The 20,971-nt window shown below is 42.3% G+C and overlaps 1 protein-coding gene across 2 annotated transcripts in view; it reads right to left on the reverse strand.

Annotated features, from left to right (window-relative positions):
- Positions 1 to 20,971, reverse strand: part of arhgap23b (Rho GTPase activating protein 23b) — a 353,808-nt gene that overhangs the window by 29,346 nt on the left and 303,491 nt on the right. The window contains exons 16-20 of one of the 2 annotated variants that reach the window (XM_084134390.1): positions 5,292 to 5,444; positions 5,134 to 5,212; positions 4,941 to 5,014; positions 4,754 to 4,843; positions 1,018 to 1,143 (exon numbers count right to left, since the gene is read on the reverse strand). In XM_084134390.1, the coding sequence (XP_083990516.1) occupies positions 1,018 to 1,143; positions 4,754 to 4,843; positions 4,941 to 5,014; positions 5,134 to 5,212; positions 5,292 to 5,444 (522 nt within the window). The remainder of the gene's footprint in view (positions 1 to 1,017; positions 1,144 to 4,753; positions 4,844 to 4,940; positions 5,015 to 5,133; positions 5,213 to 5,291; positions 5,445 to 20,971) is intronic. The other variant, XM_084134391.1, reaches the window with a different exon arrangement.

Below are 20,971 nucleotides of genomic sequence, written 5' to 3' on the forward strand. Positions count from 1 at the left end.
TTCAGAGAGCACCGCACAGCAAATAACAAACAGAGAAGCTACCTTGCCACCCACAATCCCAGTTCTAAGACACACAAGAACCAGGTCCAACATCAAAATTCCTGCTAGATACTCTACGGACTATGTTATGTTAAGAAAAAAAAAAAAAAAAAAAGGAAGAAAGAAAGAAAGAATAATATACATTGGCAAAACAATGTCACGCTTAAGCTATTCACAGAATAACAGATAGTTTTGTTCAACCTGTTAATCTGTATAATGGGTTTTCTAATTGAGTTGGGTAATGTCATGTTGTGTTCAATTTCAAGAACTTTCCTTTGTTATGTGAAGGGAGATGTTACGATATAGGTTAGCCAATAGGTGGCAACAGTGAGCTATCATAAGATGGGGGCTACACAACGAAAAGTGTATAAAAACATTGAGATGCATAAGGAATGCAATGGAAAGCGAGCGGAATAAAAGCTAGTGTTTGACCCATCATAAGTCTCATTTATGAACAGGAAACACTGTCTAGTATTTTCCCCAGAACGGGTTGTGTCGAGCCATTCGTTAGTCTGGTTGTTTGATGAAAAAAAGCTGAAATGTGCCACAAACAGGACTTTAATATCACCAACCATTCCCATGTTATTACGGTGTATCCATATAAATGGCCCACCCTGTAGTTGCAATAAACGCGTTAAGAATCCGCACAACGGAGGACTCTTATTCTGCAGTGCAGAACTGAGGAAGAACTGATGACGGGAGAGTCTGATCTTCAGCTGACAAATCAGAGGAAAGGGGCGTTTCATTCCCGCCCACGTGTAGAAATCGAATATTCCAGCTGTTTCTTCATTTTTATACCTCAGAATGAAAAACGAAAAATCAAGCTGAATTCTTGTTTTTCGGGGGGGTTTTTGGAAAAAATGAAAACACGAAAAAGGAACCATTTTCAAATTTTTCTACTTTCAATATTAAATAAAAAAACGACTGAGCGAATGATACACGGAATCAGAAGAGAAAAGCAATCTGAATGGGACATACATGCAAAATAAGAGTCTCTGTAATCTTGTAGCGGTCTGGCATGTGAGTGACCATGTCGGTCATGCTGTCTTCTGAGGTCCGCACCAGTGTGGGGCCAAACACCAGGGCCAGATTTCTAGGCTCCATCTGGAGAGCAAGGAGAGTCAGTTTTAGGGTAAATTTTATCAGAAATTACTCCTCAATGTAGGTGTTTCTTAAACTTCAGGAACTTTTATGTATATGCAAGTTTTCTGATAATATAATTAACATATTAAAGTGTAGCAATAAAATAAATGTAACAATTATATTAATACTAAATTTAAAAATTCCCACAGAGTTGCTTGATGCAAGTAAATGTTGGTCTAATTATTTTATGGTTTCTATGCTGTTTATGTGTCAGAATATATGATCATGTAACTAGGCTATAGGCTCATTTATATTTAAAAACTATATTTAAACTTCCAAAAACCTGTAGAGTAGTGGTCTGGGTTCAAACATTCTGACACGCAAAGTGAAGCATTTACGTGACTGGAAAAAATTGAGGCTTCAGGCTTGTTCGACTTCATGCAGCTCTGCGCAGACTGAAAGGCGGCTGACTTGAAGCAGTGCATGCCGGTTAGAAATTTTGTCCGACTTGATCCCATAGACAGTAAAAGAAATGGACACAGCGACTTCATTGGATTCAACGGAGAAAAGTGAAGTCAATTAGAAGCTCTCACTTCCTGATGGCTGAGCGTACTGCGCAGACTCAAACTGAGCTTGACTACGTAGATGTGACGTGAACAACCTGTCTGTCTTCTAGTAGCTGTGCCAAGATAATTCTGAATCATTCCCTTCCGAAACTTGCAGAGACGGAGAGTGTGAGTAGGAGGTGTCCATGAGCTAGGAGCAGGAGCAACTTTTGCTAAGTATTCTGATTAATTATTTTGTCATTTTGCCTCCACATCCCCCCGATTGCCTGCGAGCTTCTCCTCCTATTCATACGGTAATTTATCTACTGTGCGACAGAGAGTCACGTGGTTATGATGCAATCGTTAGCCTATTTTTACAAAAACTGCTTCTACGGGGCCATAATGTAAGATACAAGGTAATGGAGCCTTTTATACATTTTTGTGTTTCTTTAGAAATAAATAATGGACAAATGGAGTCTTTAAACGCCTCAGATTCGCTGTCAAAGTAACGCCAAAATGAATGGGAGTCAATGGAATGCTAACAGCAGATGAGGGTCTGCTAATCAATGGCGGCGCCCAGGGAAGCTTAAATTTTTTATGAAACATTGCCCCCCTGCTTGATCCAGCGCCGACGCCACGTGACTGTGACGTATACCATCAAAGTACCGCGAGAGCGATTCGAGAGTAGCCGGAGAACTCAGCCAGCGCAGCTTCTCAAGAGTGGCTGCACTGAGCTGCAGGAGCTCTGATGACAACACAGCTGCTCCACGTTTGGCCGGATTCACCACATGACAAAGATCACATGTGTTTCGTGTTTATTCGAACACCTTTAGTTCCTCTAAAGCTCACAAATCATTTTTTTATAACAGTAAACACTCTTTTCATGTAGTTGCGATGTTATATTGTGTCATGTTTATCAAATTAAAACTGATTAAAAAACGTAGACTCCACTTCATTGATAGTAGCTTATGTTGAACTTAATTCTTGTTCAAACAGACGCTGTATGAAGCAGTACATAAAGTATTGAATGAAAATGTCTCTGAAACATTATTTGGCAAATATTGCATTTATTTCACTTCAGCTGTGGTAAAGTATGCAAACACCACGTGAGCGGTCACTACGGGAACCAGAAAATGTCCGACTTCACGTCTCCGTTTGCAGCTCCTCCCCGCCTGCACGTGGCTACTCTCGCCGATCGGATACATCCAGCCGCAGTCGATGTCGAACACACCTTTCGTTTTTCGTTGATCACTTGTTTCTCTGAAAACAACACGTGCTCCGGCACGGAGCTTCATGAGAAATTGCGCTGCGTACTCAATACGCGCTTTGAAGCATCAGTGTCAAATGTAACATCACTACTTTATTTCCTATGCTATATTGGTAATAATTAAGTGTTGTTTTATACATCATTTGCTCAACTGGTAACTCTGCTCTGTTAGCCTTTATATTGTGTATATATTTTGTATTCTGTTTACTAAAAGCACTTTGTGTATTGTTTTTGATAGTTTCACTCTCCTTTGAAGCATATTGGAGTAAACATGAGGAGTTTTGAAAACTACACCCTGGCTCCAGTCTTTATTTTGAAGGGAGTTTGGCTTGCTGCTGAATTGTTTTCACATATATGATAACACACAAGGAGAGCAGTTCAGTTGTCTTGCCAGGATCGAACGAAACATCGGGCCACCATTTTGAAATTTGTCATAAATTTGACATATCGGCACAAAAATTGGTAGGGATCAACAGCATCTCCTAACGGTACCTGAGAAGTTTTAACACAGCATCACCTAGTGTTCCAGATATATAAGGATTTTTACAAATACGTTTATAACTTTTGAAAACATCGTCCAAATTTTGTTTTCTCTGTCATTATGTTCCTTTTCCGATTTCTTTGCTTCTTTTTCCAATTGTGTCCAAAATCTGATCATATGATATTTGAAACAAGCCGCATAGAAATGACTGAACGGATTTTTGATATTCATTACAAGTTCCCAAGAAATGCTTCTCCGAAGTTGACCTTGCCTGTGCTTGTTTTATTATGCTAGTTAACTTTGCATGCTAACCAGTTGCCATTCTTTTCGATGTGGCTCTTCAGCTATCTGGTTAAAAATAAGCTACATTAGCAGTTAAGTTAGCTTCGCATGTTAATCGGTTAACATGTTAATTGGTTAACATGCTAAGTAATACTTTTGTGGGCTCATTCTTGCCTTGACCGCTCTCCTCAGCAGCCTGAGGAGTGTGCGTCAACTGAATGGTGTAACTTGCTAAGCCACAAGTTTGAATCCTGTATGGCACATGCCCAGACCGCAAGAGTATTGTGGCCCGAAATGGTGCAAATGTTGATTCTCTTCCAGGCATTGTGTCTTTCTGATAATGTTCTAATCTGAATGTATCAAATACAACATGTGGAACATTTATATACAAAATTTTCATTTTAAGTTAATTCTCACTGAACTCAGTGAAGCATGTCTTCCGAATGGCACACAGTGATATGCAATGATCGTGTGATCTAAGGATTGTAGGTTAAATTTTTGCCAAGTAGAACTTTATAAAAGTGTGTATAATGTTGTGTTTCATCAATTTCTTTATTATCTAGGCAAGCATTGTACTAATCTTTCTTCCTCTTGGATTTGAAATGTGTTCTTTGTTCATTCTGTGTTCATTCTCATCTGAACTTACGTTAATTTTGAATTCATTCTCATCTGTACTTCTAAACCTATCTGTTTTTCATGTACACTCTATTTCTGCTGTTTTTGCTCTTCTGGCTCTGCACTGCTGTTGCTGCCCATTCAAAAGCTGCTTCAATTGCTGCTTGTAGCTATTACTATGGTAACTACATGTAACGTGAAACAAGAACACTGTAAAATAAATTGTTACCAAAACGTAACAATTTTGAATGGTAGGAAATGTATATACACTGCTGGACTTTGTTTAAATGGACAAATTAAATAAACTAGTTAGAGTAAAAAGTTTTTCTAAAAGTCCCTAGGGCCAAAAGAGTTGAAGCTGAAGAAACTAATTTATTTATTTATTTTTTGTTTCTTTGTTTGTTTTTGTTATTGTAGAACAATGTCTAGTACAGCATGAACCTTATTCTTCTCTGAATGGTCCGCAACTGTTTTCAGGTGACTGATTAGAAACTTCAGTGTGTGGTAGTAGTGATCCGGCAGGTTACGTATCTAAAAGAGAAACATAACCAAAGACATCACAAAACTTTGGTAAGAGACTGCAAATGCAGATTTGCTGAAACTTAATTAATAAACTGATGGTACATACAAGTTTCCTCATGGTCTTTAAGCGGTCCCCTGCATCCTCTAAACGGTTGGCTTCAATGAAATCATTATATTTATCTGCAGGTAGAGGGCAGCAGTGAGCTGTGTTTTTAAATATATGCAACACCCATTCAACTCTGATGACAATTCAAAGGCTTTATGTGAATGAATTAAAGAGGGAGTTCAGCTGAATATACCATCTGTAAAAAGAGGTTCTGGAAGTTTCCTGAAGAAGGACTTCAGAAGACTGCTGATGACGTTCAGGTCTTTCCATCTCTGTAAACAAACAGTGTGATTCCTGTTCTGATTTATCCCTGCAGATTCTCTGTCTGTTTTTGTCATACTCCCACCTCACCTCCTCAGCAGTGTCTATATCCATGCCCTTGTTGAGCAGATCCTGAAGAGAAGACACCATGGCATTGTTCCCTGGCACTCTGTAGATGCCAGTATATTCCAAACCCATCTCCTCCACCAGACGACAGCATGTCACCACAATCTGGGGGACAAACTACACAAACAAGTATATAATAAAAGTTCATTAGGGGACAGCGGGGCAAATCCTACTGTAACACTTTCTGACTTTCTCAGTTTAGAGTATTTATTTTTTTCAACATTAATTTCACACATCTAGTACAATTATGTGGTCTTGTTTCATTATGACAGTGTATACTTTTTTCTTTATTTACCCCAAAAGAATTAGCGTCACAGTCCAGCTTAAGTAAGTTCAGTGATGGTTCATTTTTGTTGTAAAGTTATTAATATAGTTAATTTATATATATAGCTGCTCTGGAGAAAACAGTGATGCCATCATCCAGCTCAGTTCAGTTCTCATTAAATGGTGTCAATGCAGGCAGATTAATAATATTGTTGAATATTAAATTAAATGTCCCCAACTAAGCAAGCCAAAAGCCAAAGGGGAAAGAGGCTACAAACAGTGAAATGTGAAATGTGACAACATGCCCAATAGACCTTATTTAGATCACGGCCATGACAGGTATGAAAGTTAGGCTGTAAGGGATAGACTTGCTGTGTTTTCAATAGCATCTACTGTAAAAAGCTGTAGAGAGCTATTTATTTATTTATTTATTTATTTATTTATTTTTCAGAACAATCCAAAAACACTTTAAATAACAGTACAACCCACTAAAGATGTCTATCCAGCCACGGCTTGTCTGTAAGGGAAGGTGTATTTATATATTCATCCAAAACATAGACCTCTATATAAACTGAATTGATAATAAATTGTAAATGTGTTTAGAATTGTGCAACAAATATTTTTCAGATTTTCTAGAATATTTTAAGTCGTAAAGTCATTATTTTAACGTATGGCTTTGGCAGGCGAGTTTCGTGATACAGAGTGGCGCAGTGGGGGCCTGAGTCCTCCACAGCTCTACAGCGCCCCCACAGTTTTCCAATGTAAATCTGTGGTGAAAAATGGAACTGCAGTACGCTCTAATTGAGAGCCTGAAATAAAAGAGGTAACGCTCATCTGCCTCATCTATAAGCAAGGACTAAAATAAAGCAATTTAATATTAATTAATATCGATTCTTAAAGTAAAAAAAAAGTCGATTTTAAAATAATAATAAATTTAGCTGCAAGCAGCGGTGACAGGCCCAAGGCTGTGGCACCTTTAGGGTAACTGTGCACAATTGGCAATATGAAGTTAAACCTGGTAAAATAACCATATCAAAGTTGTCTGAATACGCCACATCTACTGCATCATGCTGAGATTTTTTATTGATTTTTTTATTTTATTTGTCTATTCTTAAGCCAAGCATAAGCATACTTATATAAAATGGGACTAAAGGCACATTTTACTTTATTTTCATTTAAAACACTGTTGTGCACAGATGGCACAAAAATTCAGCTCAGCACTTTTCTTAACAACCGCTTTTGATGATGTACGTGCACTGGCTGATCCTTGACGCGATTGCAACGCAAAGTTGATTCTGCACTAATTTGATCTATAATAATAATAATAATAATTTGTTACATTTATATAGCACTTTTCTAGGTACTCAAAGCGCTTTTACATGGAAGGGGGGAAATCTCCTCAGCCACCACCAATGTGATCTAGCTATATACACAGGGTTGCTTATTAACCGGTTAACCATTAACCATTGTAAGAATTTTAACCAATTAATAGCCTACTATTGTTTGCCGCATGCTTAGAAAATACACTAAAATTATTCCACAACAAATCCTTTAAATGTAACGATATTCAGAAAAGAACAAGAATAAAAAAATAATTATAAACAAGCCAAAACGAAATAATTTAAAGCGAAAGTGAAAGCGGTGTTGGCTTCACGTAACTCTCTCATTAGTATCAAAATGTTTAAACATTCGTGATGTATTTGGATGGTAAACTATTCTTTATTATAGGCTTTGTACTTCACTCACGTACCAATACCGGCGTAGAAAAATCCTCCTCTTTACATGCGCAAAAATGTGCTTGGAAACATCACAAGTGGAGTGGTGCTTACGCTGAATGGTACAAATTGTACTACTGAATATTTAAACAGAGCAGTGTAATTTGTATATGTAAGGTTGACTATTTTGTTATTATAATTTATTATGGCTATAATAAACAGGCTGCGATGTCAAGATTGCAATGCTGGAATATGTTGTGTGTGTGTGTGTGTGAGGAGCGGGCGCAATCGAACAGTGGAAACATAAAAACATAGGCTACTTCGTCATTTTGTTCATAAAGGACATCATTCAAACTGCAAAGTGTTTACTTATATTTGAGTACACTCACAATAAAACACAACATTGTGCTTCTGTAAAATAAATTCAAGCAATCCGCCCTCGAAATGGGGCTTATTTTAAAATGAAACTAAAATGCTCACGGCTGCACGGGCATTCATAACGGTGCGCGTCCACGGCGAGGAACGAGTCAGCGTTTTTTAGTTCATTCCTACTTCAATAGGAATTCATTGAAAACGCCTCGGTTACAACTGTAACCTCGGTTCCCTGAAGAGGGAACTCGCGTTGCGTCGAGAATGACGCTATGGGGAACGCTTTGCGTGATGACGTCTTGAAGCACATGTAAAATCAGTCCAATGGTGTGGCGGAACGTCAGAGGCGGGTGACGTCACGTACCAGGAAGCTATAAAAGCCGGCCTGAAACAGAAAACGAAAGCTTCGTATAGTCTGAAGTCGTGCTGACAGGCATGAAGGAGATATGGCAGGGCGACACAACGCTCGTTCCCTCTTCAGGGAACCGAGGTTACAGTCGTAACCGAGGCATTCCCTTTCAAGGGAACTCGTGTTGCGTCGAGAATGACGCTATGGGGAACGTCTATACCAACACATGGCTACACATGTCTGTCCTGTGTGAAATCTGGAGAGCAGCACTAGGAAGACAAAACATGAGACCCTGGAGCAGAGTCTAGATCCAAAGAGTAGAACCTGACGAAGGTGTGCGGTGAGGACCAACCTGCCGCATCACAGACGTCCTGTAAGGACACTCCTGATATAAGGGCCTTAGAGGCCGCCATACTCCTAGTAGAGTGTGACCGGACAGCCAAAGGAGAAGGCTGCCCAGCCGCCTCATAAGCAAGTGAGATAGCCTCAACCACCCACTTGCTCATTCTTTGCTTAGACACTGGGCCTCCCTTGTTGGGGGACCCAAAGCATACAAACAATTGATCACTTTTACGCCACAGGGCAGCTCTGTGGACATAAGCGTCTAACGCCCGAACTGGGCAAAGCAAATTATTAGCCTCCTGGTCCGCATTCTGAAAGGGAGGAGGACAAAAGGCCTGCAGAACAATAGGTCTGGCCACATTAGTGGGGACCTTGGGGATATAACCCGGTCTCGGATGAAGAAAAGCTTTAACCATACCCGGTGCAAACTCTAAGCATGACGGAGCAACCGACAATGCTTGCAGATCCCCTATTCTTTTGAGAGAAGAAATAGCGAGAAGGAAAAGAGCTTAACCCTCTGGAGTCTGAGCTGTTTTCTGGGCCCTGGAGGTGTTCTGACATGCTCTGACATTTGTGCTTTTTTCAGTTATTTATAAACATGTTAATGGCAAAGGTGTAAATTCACTCTATATAGCACAAACAGGGCTACCAAAATATCTGATCAACATGCATGTATATGTTTGAATTTTTAAGAGAATAATGTTTATGCGTGGTTATTGGAAAAAATAAAAATGAAAGTTGCAGAAATAAGGCCACAAAACACATACTAAATATGTGGCAATAAGACTTTTGACTAATGGATGTGGTCGCCTATAGTTTTTTCTTCAAAATTATGTGAAAATAGTCTTGCTTTATCGTTCACATAAAACCATACATTGATTTGAATTGATGTAAAACAGGTTTTGCTTGGAAAGCCAATATGCGAGGGGGCGTGAACGAGGAGTGGTTTACACCTGAGAAATACACTGTCCCACCCACTCTGCATAATGATGAGCCATTCACTCAGGTGTGAAACTGACTGAGCCACAATGCAAGGACAAAAGATATATTTAGAAGAAGACTTATATTGACCATTTAAGATTTTGCTTACATCTATCTTGTAAATATGTTTTGCTATTTTATTAAAAAGGTTACAACAACAATAATTACAATTTCAACAATATTTCAAGTGTACTCTTTCTTTGTAAAAAAAAAAAAGATTATAGGCCTACATTTTATCTATGTATTCATTACTTTGAATATAGCCAACATTGGAACAGCTAACATCTTAGTTGATGACTTTATTTTTGACAAAAATAGTAGGCTATTTTATATATAGAAATTGCTAAACAAAAGCTTATTTGACGAGGCAGTATATTCTACAGTAAAAACTGTACCCAAATCTACTAAACAAAATGTTGTCTTTCATATTTCGCCTGACTGTAACGTTGTTTTCATGAAATATTAGTGCATATTGTTAATTTGCCGTTTAATACGTTGCTTATACAAATAGCCTACATTTTATTTCAACATATTTCAGTCGATTTTTACTCATCTCAGTATAGCAATACAGTTTGCTAAAACATCATCATTCATTCACACACGCGATTTAAATTTAACTTCTGGCAAAGATGAAGTTGACTATAGGCTATTGACTCGCGATCTTCGCAGTAGTCTAGTGAACGCACCGGAGAAATGCACATTTATTAGGCTACATAGTTTTTTTTGTTTTGGATGGTTTTGTTTAGAACCAGCTTTCTGTAAATATATTTCAATTTTTTTTAGACATGTGAGGCGAGTAGGCTACGGTCTGGTTCATGATGATCTCCAGTTCAGACCTTATGTTGTGATTGCTAGCTAGCCTATATTTACTTTAAATCCAGGAAATTTGTTAATGAAAAAATTATTAAAATTAAGATACAATTGATACAAAACGAAATTCGTTTTAAAGAAAGGATTTGTACTTTCTGTTTTGAGGTCTCTGTGAATGTTTGAAAGTCTTTTAGTGCTTAGAGCGCTCGCGTCCATAATGGAGAACTGTCACGTAATATTGTTTTTTTCCTCATAAATGCGAACACGAAAAATAAAAAGACAAAAGACTTTTAAGTAAAACTTACTCCGAAATTGTGTCCTCGGCGGAATTCGCTCTTCAATATGCTGCCGTTCGTCGTCTGAGTTACAATCTTCCTCTGAGGAAACAACCCGGTATCGTGCATTCTTCCTCGCTGTCCAGAATCATCTGAATGGCGTCTTCATTACCGGAGAAGCGTGCCATACTCAAAACGCGATGAACTATCAGTAAGTCTGATAGAAACTGTGTTTTTATGGCATTGATCGGGGGGCGTATGCGATGCATACTAAATCACCTAAACTATTTACATGTGAATCGCGCCGGGGGCGGGGCGGCCGCAGCTGATTATAGAGATAATGAGGCAGAAGGAAAAACGGTACCTCTCCTTGCTTTCAAACGGATTACATGAGTTGAAAACATTTAAAAGAAGAGATTTCAAGCTTCATAAAGACATAACTCACATGCCTGTGTGAGAAGTATTCGCTGAGTTATGATTCATTTTCGGACGCGTTTCAGAATGGACTACACGGACAGAGAGAAGGCAGAACTCGCTTCGTGTTTATTTTTCTTTATTTGGCAAAAAGCACCACACTTTGTTTTTATTGTGAGTATACACAAAAATAATACACATTTAACAGAATCGATTGATGTATGAAACTCCTATGGAAAATCACAGTCAACAGAGTATTTATGAGTTTCTTTTACACTGATAAAAAAAAAGCGAGCTGGTATCGCCGGCGATACCGTCGACCTCTGGGGGTTAAAAAAAGAGTTAAAAACTTCTCAGGAACCTCCTCAATGGGCTCAAAGGGGGCCAGGGAAAGGCCTTGCAGCGCAACGGACAAATCCCATGGTGGCACCCTAGAGCGAACTGCAGGCCTCAGCCTCCAAGTGCCACGAAGGAAACGAGATACCAAGGGGTCTTTCCCCACAGACATTCCACCCAAAGGAATGTGGTAAGCACCTATGGCCGCCACATAAACCTTTAAAGTGGACGGGGTCAGACCTGCCATGAACCGGTCCTGCAGGAACTCCAGCACTGTACCAATTGGGCAGTTAACTGGGTCCAACCGACGGTCACTACACCAAGAAGTGAATACTCTCCACTTCAGGGCATAAAGTTTCCTCGTGGAGGGAGCTCTGGACTGTAGAATGGTCTCAACAACCTCAGTTGAGAGACCTGACTCTATGAGCTGGGCCCCCTCAGAGGCCAAGCCCACAGGTTCCACAGTTCTGGCCGAGGGTGAAATATCGAGCCCTCCGCCTGGGACAGAAGGTCCCTCCTGACGGGTAGCTCCAGAGGAGGCCCATCGAGGAGAGACACAAGGTCGGGAAACCATACTCTGCCCGGCCAGCGGGGGGCTATAAGAAGCAGGCAAACCCGGTCCCTGCGAACTCTCTCCAGAACTCCCGGGAGCAGAGCAACTGGGGGAAAAGCGTACAGACGTAGCCTCGGCCACGTCTGCACCATAGCATCCAGTCCCAGAGGAGCTGGATGCGTGAGGGAGAACCAAAGTGGACAGTGAGACGTCTCTCGAGACGCAAACAGATCCACTTGAGCTTGGCCAAACTCCCTCCATATCAGCTCCACCACCTCGGGGTGGAGCCTCCATTCCCCGGGCCTCGGCCCCTGTCTCGACAGAGCGTCTGCTCCTATATTCTGGACCCCGGGGATGTAGGCTGCCCTGAGAGACAACAGCTTCCCCTGGGACCACAAGAGGATATGGCGTGCCAGATTGCATAGTGGGCGTGAGCGCAAACCCCCTTGGTGATTGATATAGGCGACCACCGAAGTGTTGTCCGTATGTACTAGCACATGGTGTCCCCTGAGATCTGTGATGAAGCTCCTCAGAGCCCGGAAGACAGCTAACATCTCTAGGCGATTGATATGCCAGGAACGATGATGGTCTTCCCACAGACCTTGAGATGAGCGACACTCCAGGATCGCTCCCCAACCCGTGAGGGAAGCATCCGTCGTTAGCAGTTTGCGACGACAAGGAGCTACCAACACTGGGCCCTGGGACAGGAACCAAGGTTTCTTCCACATAACCAAGGCACGTAGGCATCGCCGCGTGACCTTGATCGTGCGAAATGGGTTGCCCCTCGGGGAAAACCCCCTGGTCCTGAGCCACCACTGCAGGGGCCTCATGTGCAGTAGTCCAAAAGGTATCACGTTGGAAGCTGCTGCCATGAGACCCAACAGTCTCTGGAACTGTTTGACAGTGAGTAGCTGGCCTAGCTTTACACTTTTCACAGCTGCAAGGATGGACTCTATACGTGGCGGTGACAGGCGCGCCTGCATCGACACAGAATCCCAAACCACGCCTAAGAAAGTGGTCCTCTGTAGTGGAGAAAGCACACTCTTCTTGGCGTTCAACCGTAACCCCAACTCTTTCATATGGGCGAGAACGACATCTCGATGTCGAACCGACAACTGATGCGACTGAGCTAAAATCAACCAATCGTCGATGTAGTTCATTATGCGAATGCCCTGGAGGCGCAGAGGCGCCAGAGCTGCATCCACGCATTTCGTGAAAGTGCGGGGTGATAAAGCTAGGCCGAATGGAAGAACACGATATTGGTATGCTTTGCCCCCGAAAGCAAACCTCAGGAACTTCCAGTGACATGGACGGATGGAAATGTGGATATATGCGTCCTTGAGATCTATCGTGACAAACCAGTCCTCGGACCTGATCTGTGGCACGATCTGTCTCAATGTTAACATTTTGAACTTGAGCTGCATGACTGACTCGTTCAGCACTCGAAGATCTAAAATGGGACGCAATCCCCCGTCCTTCTTTGGAACTATGAAGTACCGGCTGTAAAACCCGGTTTCCCTGCTGGAGGGAGGTACATATTCTATGGCCCCTTTCTCTAACAGAGTGTTTACTTCCTGTTCCATAACCAGAACCTGCTCGGGGCCCACCAGTGTGGGCAGGACCCCCATAAACCGAGGTGGGCGTTTCTTGAATTGTATCTGATACCCTTTTTCTACGGTCTGCAGGACCCAACGAGAAACATTCGACAGTAGCTTCCACGCTGTCAAAGATTCTACTAGAGGTACCAGCCTCTCGAGACTGGTTTCTGGATTTTGTTGTTGTTGAGTAGTCGGTTCGTCGCCCTGTAACGGCGCACCGGCAGGGAACGACTGAACAGACTGCTCTAACACCCTCCTCAGAGGGGGCGGGCATCCCGAGGCCACTACGTTTCCGGGTGGTCCTTGAGATATGTGCTCGCCGGAGACCGCTGCGCCCTGTAACACCGGAGGCGGCAGGGTTGGCAGAACGGTCCCCTGAGGGCACCGAAGAGAGACGGGCACCGTAAAAAGAGGTGTTAACCGCTCTGCTTCGGGGGGGACTACCCTCATTCGTCCTGAGCCCTCGGACATCAGGACTTTTTCCCAGCAGCCTTCTTGGCGGTAATAACGGTCCGCAGATCCGTTTTACCCCTCGAAGACTGCTGGGTTTGAGAGCGCCCTCCGTGTCCCCGAGATTTTTGTGGGGGAGCACGGGAGGACACACTCTGTTTTTGAGTGGCACGATGTTCAGCGCTCTTTTTAGAGGAGTGAGGCTGCTCCCGCTCAGCAGCCTCAAAGAAAGAACGGCGGGGGAGAAGTTTCTGAAGTGCAGCTGCCTGTTTTGAAGCTTCTTGTGATTTAGCTACAGCACTGTTAACTGCATCACCAAATAACCCAACAGTGGAGACCGGAGCATCTAAGAGAACATGTTTCTCTTTATCCTTTATGTCGCTTAGATTGAGCCACAGATGCCTCTCAGTGGCCACCAGGGCTGCCATAGACCGCCCGATTGATTTAGCGGTCTCCTTGGTGGCCCTGAGAGACAGGTCTGTGGCTCTGCGCAGTTCGGCTACCGTGTCAGGACCAAGTCCCCCGCCCTCCTCTAAATCACCCAATAATTCAGCCTGATATGACTGCATAAGGGACATCGTATGCAGACACGCTGCAGCTTGACCAGCGGCTGCATACGATTTATGAACCAGGGCAGATGTAAATTTAACTGGCTTAGAGGGAAGTGTAGGAGCCTTCAGGGAAGATGCCGTTGCTGGAGAGAGATAGCTCGCAAGCGTCTCCTCCACCTTCGGCATCTCCCCATAACCATACTCTTTATATTTATAAATGGATGAGTAGTGTGATGTTTGTGGTGTGTATACTCTGTATGACATAGGTTTCCCCCACGATCTCGACACCTCGGTGTGGAGATCGGGGAAAAACGGAAGGCTTCTGCGCTGAGGCTGTGCACGAGATGGCAGGAAGCGTTCGTCGAGCTTACTTTTCGAACGAACGTCCTGCCTATCCTCTGGCCACTCAATGGAAAGTCTCTCGACAGCTCTAGTTACAACATCGAGCAATTCCTCAAACGCATGAGACTGAGGTGGCGAATCCTCAGACTCAGCTTCAACACTAACAACGTCCAACTCCTCAGAGCTGGACAGTTGCAGTATTGGTGCCTCCATCGGGGGGGGGAAGAAACCGCAGCGCGTGCTTCCACACCCTGATGAGAGGCACTGGATCTGCCAGAAAGAGGCTGAGATAAGGCAGAGCCCGTCTCAGCATCCACTGACAGATCCATTTGCGAACCCCAGGTCTGAGATCGACGCCGAGCCTCGGCAGCGGCGGGACCAGAGCCCTGGGGAACGCGATCCTGGTTAAATAAAGCCAGGCGGGATCTGAGCGTACGCATAGGGAGCGCGTCGCAATGCACACAGTCACCACCCTCGAGTGCTGACTGGGCATGCTCTTCACCCAAACAAACAACACAAAGAGTGTGAGTATCACCTCCCGTTAAATAACGCGGGCAGGGATGAACACACACTCTAAACTGCTGCTGCTTACTCGCCATAATTCTGAATATATATATATAGAACAATATAGACAGACAACACCAAATAACGTGGACAGATTTCAACACAGAGCGCGACTGAAGACTCAGAAAGCTTTCGTTTTCTGTTTCAGGCCGGCTTTTATAGCTTCCTGGTACGTGACGTCACCCGCCTCTGACGTTCCGCCACACCATTGGACTGATTTTACATGTGCTTCAAGACGTCATCACGCAAAGCGTTCCCCATAGCGTCATTCTTGACGCAACGCGAGTTCCCTTGAAAGGGAACTTTCGCTCTGCTCCGCACCATTATCAATGTCCGTGCGGATGAACATATTTTACTTTGTTTTTAAGTTAGCGATTCAAAAGCCCCCGGCGCTGTCGTACGTCGATTAACCAGTGGTAAAATATTCTCACAGTCACATACCTAGTATATTTTTATATAGATACAGTAGGCCTACCTGATTTTGAACACAAGAGGGCAGTATAGCCCTATTAGTGCAGCAGATTAGTAAAAAAATCGTTCACTTTGGTATAGAAGCATGAAATTTGGCACAGATACTCTCTAAGGGCCACTATTTTGGAAAAAGGCGTTGGCCACTCAAAAATTCAATATGGCGGCCATTTTGAAAAAATTGCTATTCAATGCTTATATCAATTATTCAAACAGTGATCCAAGCATAAAATTTGATACAAATATACTCTCTAAAGGACATGTTAATAGAAAAAGATGCTTGTCCCTCAAAAATTCAAGATGGCCGCCATTTTTAAAGATGGCCACCGTTCCTGTCGAATATTAAGGCGAGACACGACAGCCAAAAACATTGTTTTTTTTTACTGGTCAATTTTGAGATTTTTGGATATTTGTCTTCAATAACATGTCTTCTTTCAGACTGTGGTGAAAAAAGGTCCGAAATACACATTTAGGTCTTTATTTTACTACACTTTGTCTGTTTGCGTCTGTAGATTTTGCATAAATTCAACAAAAGTTGTCGTTGTAAATCCTCCCGCCGATCCGCGATCTCTGTCTGCTCTCTGTCATCACAGGCACCGCTGGAAAGCTCTCTCTTCACTGTACAATGCTGTCGGATCCAAATATGGTAATTTCCCTTTCATCAGCAACCAATCGCGAAAGTAAAAGGGCTGAATGCGCAATCTCATTGGCTGATGATAAATCTTTAAAGCCTGTTTTCTCAAAATGACCTTTCTCTCATACTCCAAGTCTGAAATCTCCACTTCAGTAGCACCGATATACACCAATCTTTCCAGTCTTGTACCTAGTTATATTATGAAGACATTTACAGAGGGATTTGTAAATATATTATTCCTAGCCTGATTTATATAACATTTTATTCCAAAAAACATGGCGAAAATATTTTTTTTAAGGCTATTGACAGTATATTATGATTTACAGGATAACAAAAGTAGATATCCATAAATCCCTCTGTAATTCTTTCCCCATCTAATATGTGAACACAATGAAAAAATAATTTTTAATCTGGCTTTATCCAATACTCAGATTTCGTTTTTTAAAATATATACAAATTAGCGCATATTTAATTAGATATTGCCTAATTTGCATATTTAAACATTAAATTACAGAAAACTTGTAATACATTTTTTTCTCATCTTAATGTAGGTAATCAACTGGGAAAGTTTCATGGTGATATCTGCTAGTTAAATTTTTTACCCTATTCACCTGTAGCGTCTCGCCTTAATTATTTAAATTGTTCAAATGGTGATGCAAGCATAAAATTAGGCAGAAATACTCTTCAAGGAACACTCTTTTGGAAAAAGGTATGTGCCACTCAAAAATTCAGGATGGCCACCATTTTCAAGATGGCCACCATTTCTGTCAAATAGTCATAATGTCTGCTTTGTCTGCCTCCTCTCCTTTGACCTGTCCAGCTTAGTTAAACTTGCCAGGGATATAAAATCCCCGCCGGCATAGCTCAGGTTCATTGGAGTTCATACACAAGCCTCTCCACCACGGCAAGGTGTAGTCCACAGAGAGGAAGGGCCACTGTTAGAAAAAAGGATACGCTGCTGGTACAGGTTGCGCAGTGGGGAGAACAAGTATTTGATACACTGCTGATTTTGAAGGTTTTCCTACTTACAAAGCATGTAGAGGTCTGTAATTTTTATCATAGGTACACTTCAACTGTGAGAGACGGAACCTAAAACAAAAATCCAGAAAATCACATTGTATGATTTTTAAGTAATTAATTTGCATTTTATTGCATGACATAAGTATTTGATCACCTACCAACCAGTAAGAATTCCGGCTCTCACAGTCCTGTTAGTTTTTCTTTAAGAAGCCCTCCTGTTCTCCACTCATTACCTGTATTAACTGCACCTGTTTGAACTTGTTACCTGTATAAAAGACACCTGTCCACACACTCAATCAAACAGACTCCAACCTCTCCACAATGGCCAAGACCAGAGAGCTGTGTAAGGACATCAGGGATATAAATGTAGACCTGCACAAGGCTGGGATGGGCTACAGGACAATAGGCAAGCAGCTTGGTGAGAAGGCAACAACTGTTGGCGCAATTATTAGAAAATGGAAGAAGTTCAAGATGACGGTCAATCTCCCTCGGTCTGGGGCACCATGCAAGATCTCACCTCGTGGGGCATCAATGATCATGAGGAATGTGAGGGATCAGCCCAGAACTACACGGCAGGACCTGGTCAATGACCTGAAGAGCGCTGGGACCACAGTCTCAAAGAAAACCATTAGTAACACACTACGCCGTCATGGATTAAAACCCTGCAGCGCACGCAAGGTCCCCCTGCTCAAGCCAGCGCATGTCCAGGCCCATCTGAAGTTTGCCAGTGACCATCTGGATGATCCAGAGGAGGAATGGGAGAAGGTCATGTGGTCTGATGAGACAAAAATAGAGCTTTTTAGTCTAAACTCCATTCGCCGTGTTTGGAAGAAGAAGAAGGATGAGTACAACCCCAAGAACACCATCCCAACCGTGAAGCATGGAGGTAGAAACATCATTCTTTGGGGATGCTTTTCTGCAAAGGGGACAGGATGACTGCACCGTATTGAGGGGAGGATGGATGGGGCCATGTATTGCGAGATCTTGGCCAACAACCTCCTTCCCTCAGTAAGAGCATTGAAGATGGGTCGTGGCTGGGTCTTCCAGCATGACAACGACCCGAAACACACAGCCAGGGCAACTAAGGAGTGGCTCCGTAAGAAGCATCTCAAGTTCCTGGAGTGGCCTAGCCAGTCTCCAGACCTGAACCCAATAGAAAATCTTTGGAGGGAGCTGAAAGTCTGTATTGCCCAGCGACAGCCCCGAAACCTGAGGGATCTGGAGAAGGTCTGTATGGAGGAGTGGGCCAAAATCCCTGCTGCAGTGTGTGCAAACCTGGTCAAGAACTACAGTGCAAGTAAAACTAGATCAGCTGACACTGAACCCCATGCTGAGTTCCACAGCAGTGAAGTCACCAGTGTGCCCTGGTTGTGTAATGACGTTCACTCTATTAAACGAAACCTTCCTTAACACATTAAATTGAGCTCTGACAGAAATGGTGGCCATCTTGAAAATGGTCGCCATCTTGAATTTTTGAGTGGCACACATCTTTTTCCATGATAATGTTCCTTTAAGAATATTTGTACCAAATTTCATGATAGCATTACCATTTGAATTTTTTTTTTAAGGATTCAAGAAAAATGGCGACCATCTTGAAAAATGGTTGCCATCTTGAATTTTTGAGGGACAAGCACCGTTTTCCAAAAAAACATTCTGAAGAGAGTATTTTCACAAAATGTTATGCCTACATCACTGTTTGAACGATTGACATAATGAGCATTTGACAGAAATAGCGGCCATCTTGAAAAAATGGCCGCCTGTTGAATTTTTGGATGGCCAACGCCTTTTTCCCAAAAAGTGACCCTTAGAGAGTATCTGTGCCAAATTTCATGTTTTTATACCAATTTGAACGATTCTCTTGAAATATGCCATTAATCTGCTGCACTATATGTATGATTTTTTTTTTTTTTTACTAAATAGTACCATTACTGTTTTTAAACTTATAAATAATTCTTAAATTAAAAAGAAAAGAAAAGAAAAGAAAGAATAAAATGGGTTTAGTTCTGATATTTTAATACTTTTATACAGAAATAAATGGCCCTTCAGCCCGGCCCTGATGTTCTGACCTGTGTGCAAAGTTTCAAGAGTTTTGGAGCACGTTAAGGGCCCCAAAAGTGCCAAAAAGGTTAAAAAATATATATATATATATATATATATATACAGTGAGGAAAATAAGTATTTGAACACCCTGCTATTTTGCAAGTTCTCCCACTTGGAAATCATGGAGGGGTCTGAAATTGTCATCGTAGGTGCATGTCCACTGTGAGAGACATAATCTAAAAAAAAAAATCCAGAAATCACAATATATGATTTTTTAACTATTTATTTGTATGATACAGCTGCAAATAAGTATTTGAACACCTGTCTATCAGCTAGAATTCTGACCCTCAAAGACCTGTTAGTCTGCCTTTAAAATGTCCACCTCCACTCCATTTATTATCCTAAATTAGATGCACCTGTTTGAGGTCGTAAGCTGCATAAAGACACCTGTCCACCCCATACAATCAGTAAGAATCCAACTACTAACATGGCCAAGACCAAAGAGCTGTCCAAAGGCACTAGAGACAAAATTGTACACCTCCACAAGGCTGGAAAGGGCTACGGGGAAATTGCCAAGCAGCTTGGTGAAAAAAGGTCCACTGTTGGAGCAATCATTAGAAAATGGAAGAAGCTAAACATGACTGTCAATCTCCCTCGGACTGGGGCTCCATTCAAGATCTCACCTTGTGGGGTCTCAATGATCCTAAGAAAGGTGAGAAATCAGCCCAGAACTACACGGGAGGAGCTGGTCAATGACCTGAAAAGAGCTGGGACCACCGTTTCCAAGGTTACTGTTGGTAATACACTAAGACGTCATGGTTTGAAATCATGCATGGCACGGAAGGTTCCCCTGCTTAAACCAGCTTAAAAAGGCCCGTCTTAAGTTTGCCAATGACCATTTGGATGATCTAGAGGAGTCATGGGAGAAAGTCATGTGGTCAGATGAGACCAAAATATAACTTTTTGGTCATACTTCCACTAAACGTGTTTGGAGGAAGAAGAATGATGAGTACCATCCCAAGAACACCATCCCTACTGTGATGCATGGGGGTGGTAGCATCATGCTTTGGGGGTGTTTTTCTGCACATGGGACAGGGCGACTGCACTGTATTAAGGAGAGGATGACCGGGGCCATGTATTGCGAGATTTTGGGGAACAACCTCCTTCCCTCAGTTAGAGCATTGAAGATGGGTCGAGGCTGGGTCTTCCAACATGACAATGACCCGAAGCACACAGCCAGGATAACCAAGGAGTGGCTCTGTAAGATCAAGGTTCTGGCGTGGCCTAGCCAGTCTCCAGACCTAAACCCAATAGAGAATCTTTGGAGGGAGCTCAAACTCCGTGTTTCTCAGCGACAGCCCAGAAACCTGACTGATCTAGAGAAGATCTGTGTGGAGGAGTGGGCCAAAATCCCTCCTGCAGTGTGTGCAAACCTGGTGAAAAACTACAGGAAACGTTTGACCTCTGTAATTGCAAACAAAGGCTACTGTACCAAATATTAACATTGATTTTCTCAAGTGTTCAAATACTTATTTGCAGCTGTAGCATACAAATAAATAGTAAAAAAAT

This window comes from Abramis brama, assembly GCF_963993115.1.
Source record: "Abramis brama genome assembly, chromosome: 14".
NCBI lineage: Eukaryota > Metazoa > Chordata > Actinopteri > Cypriniformes > Leuciscidae > Abramis > Abramis brama.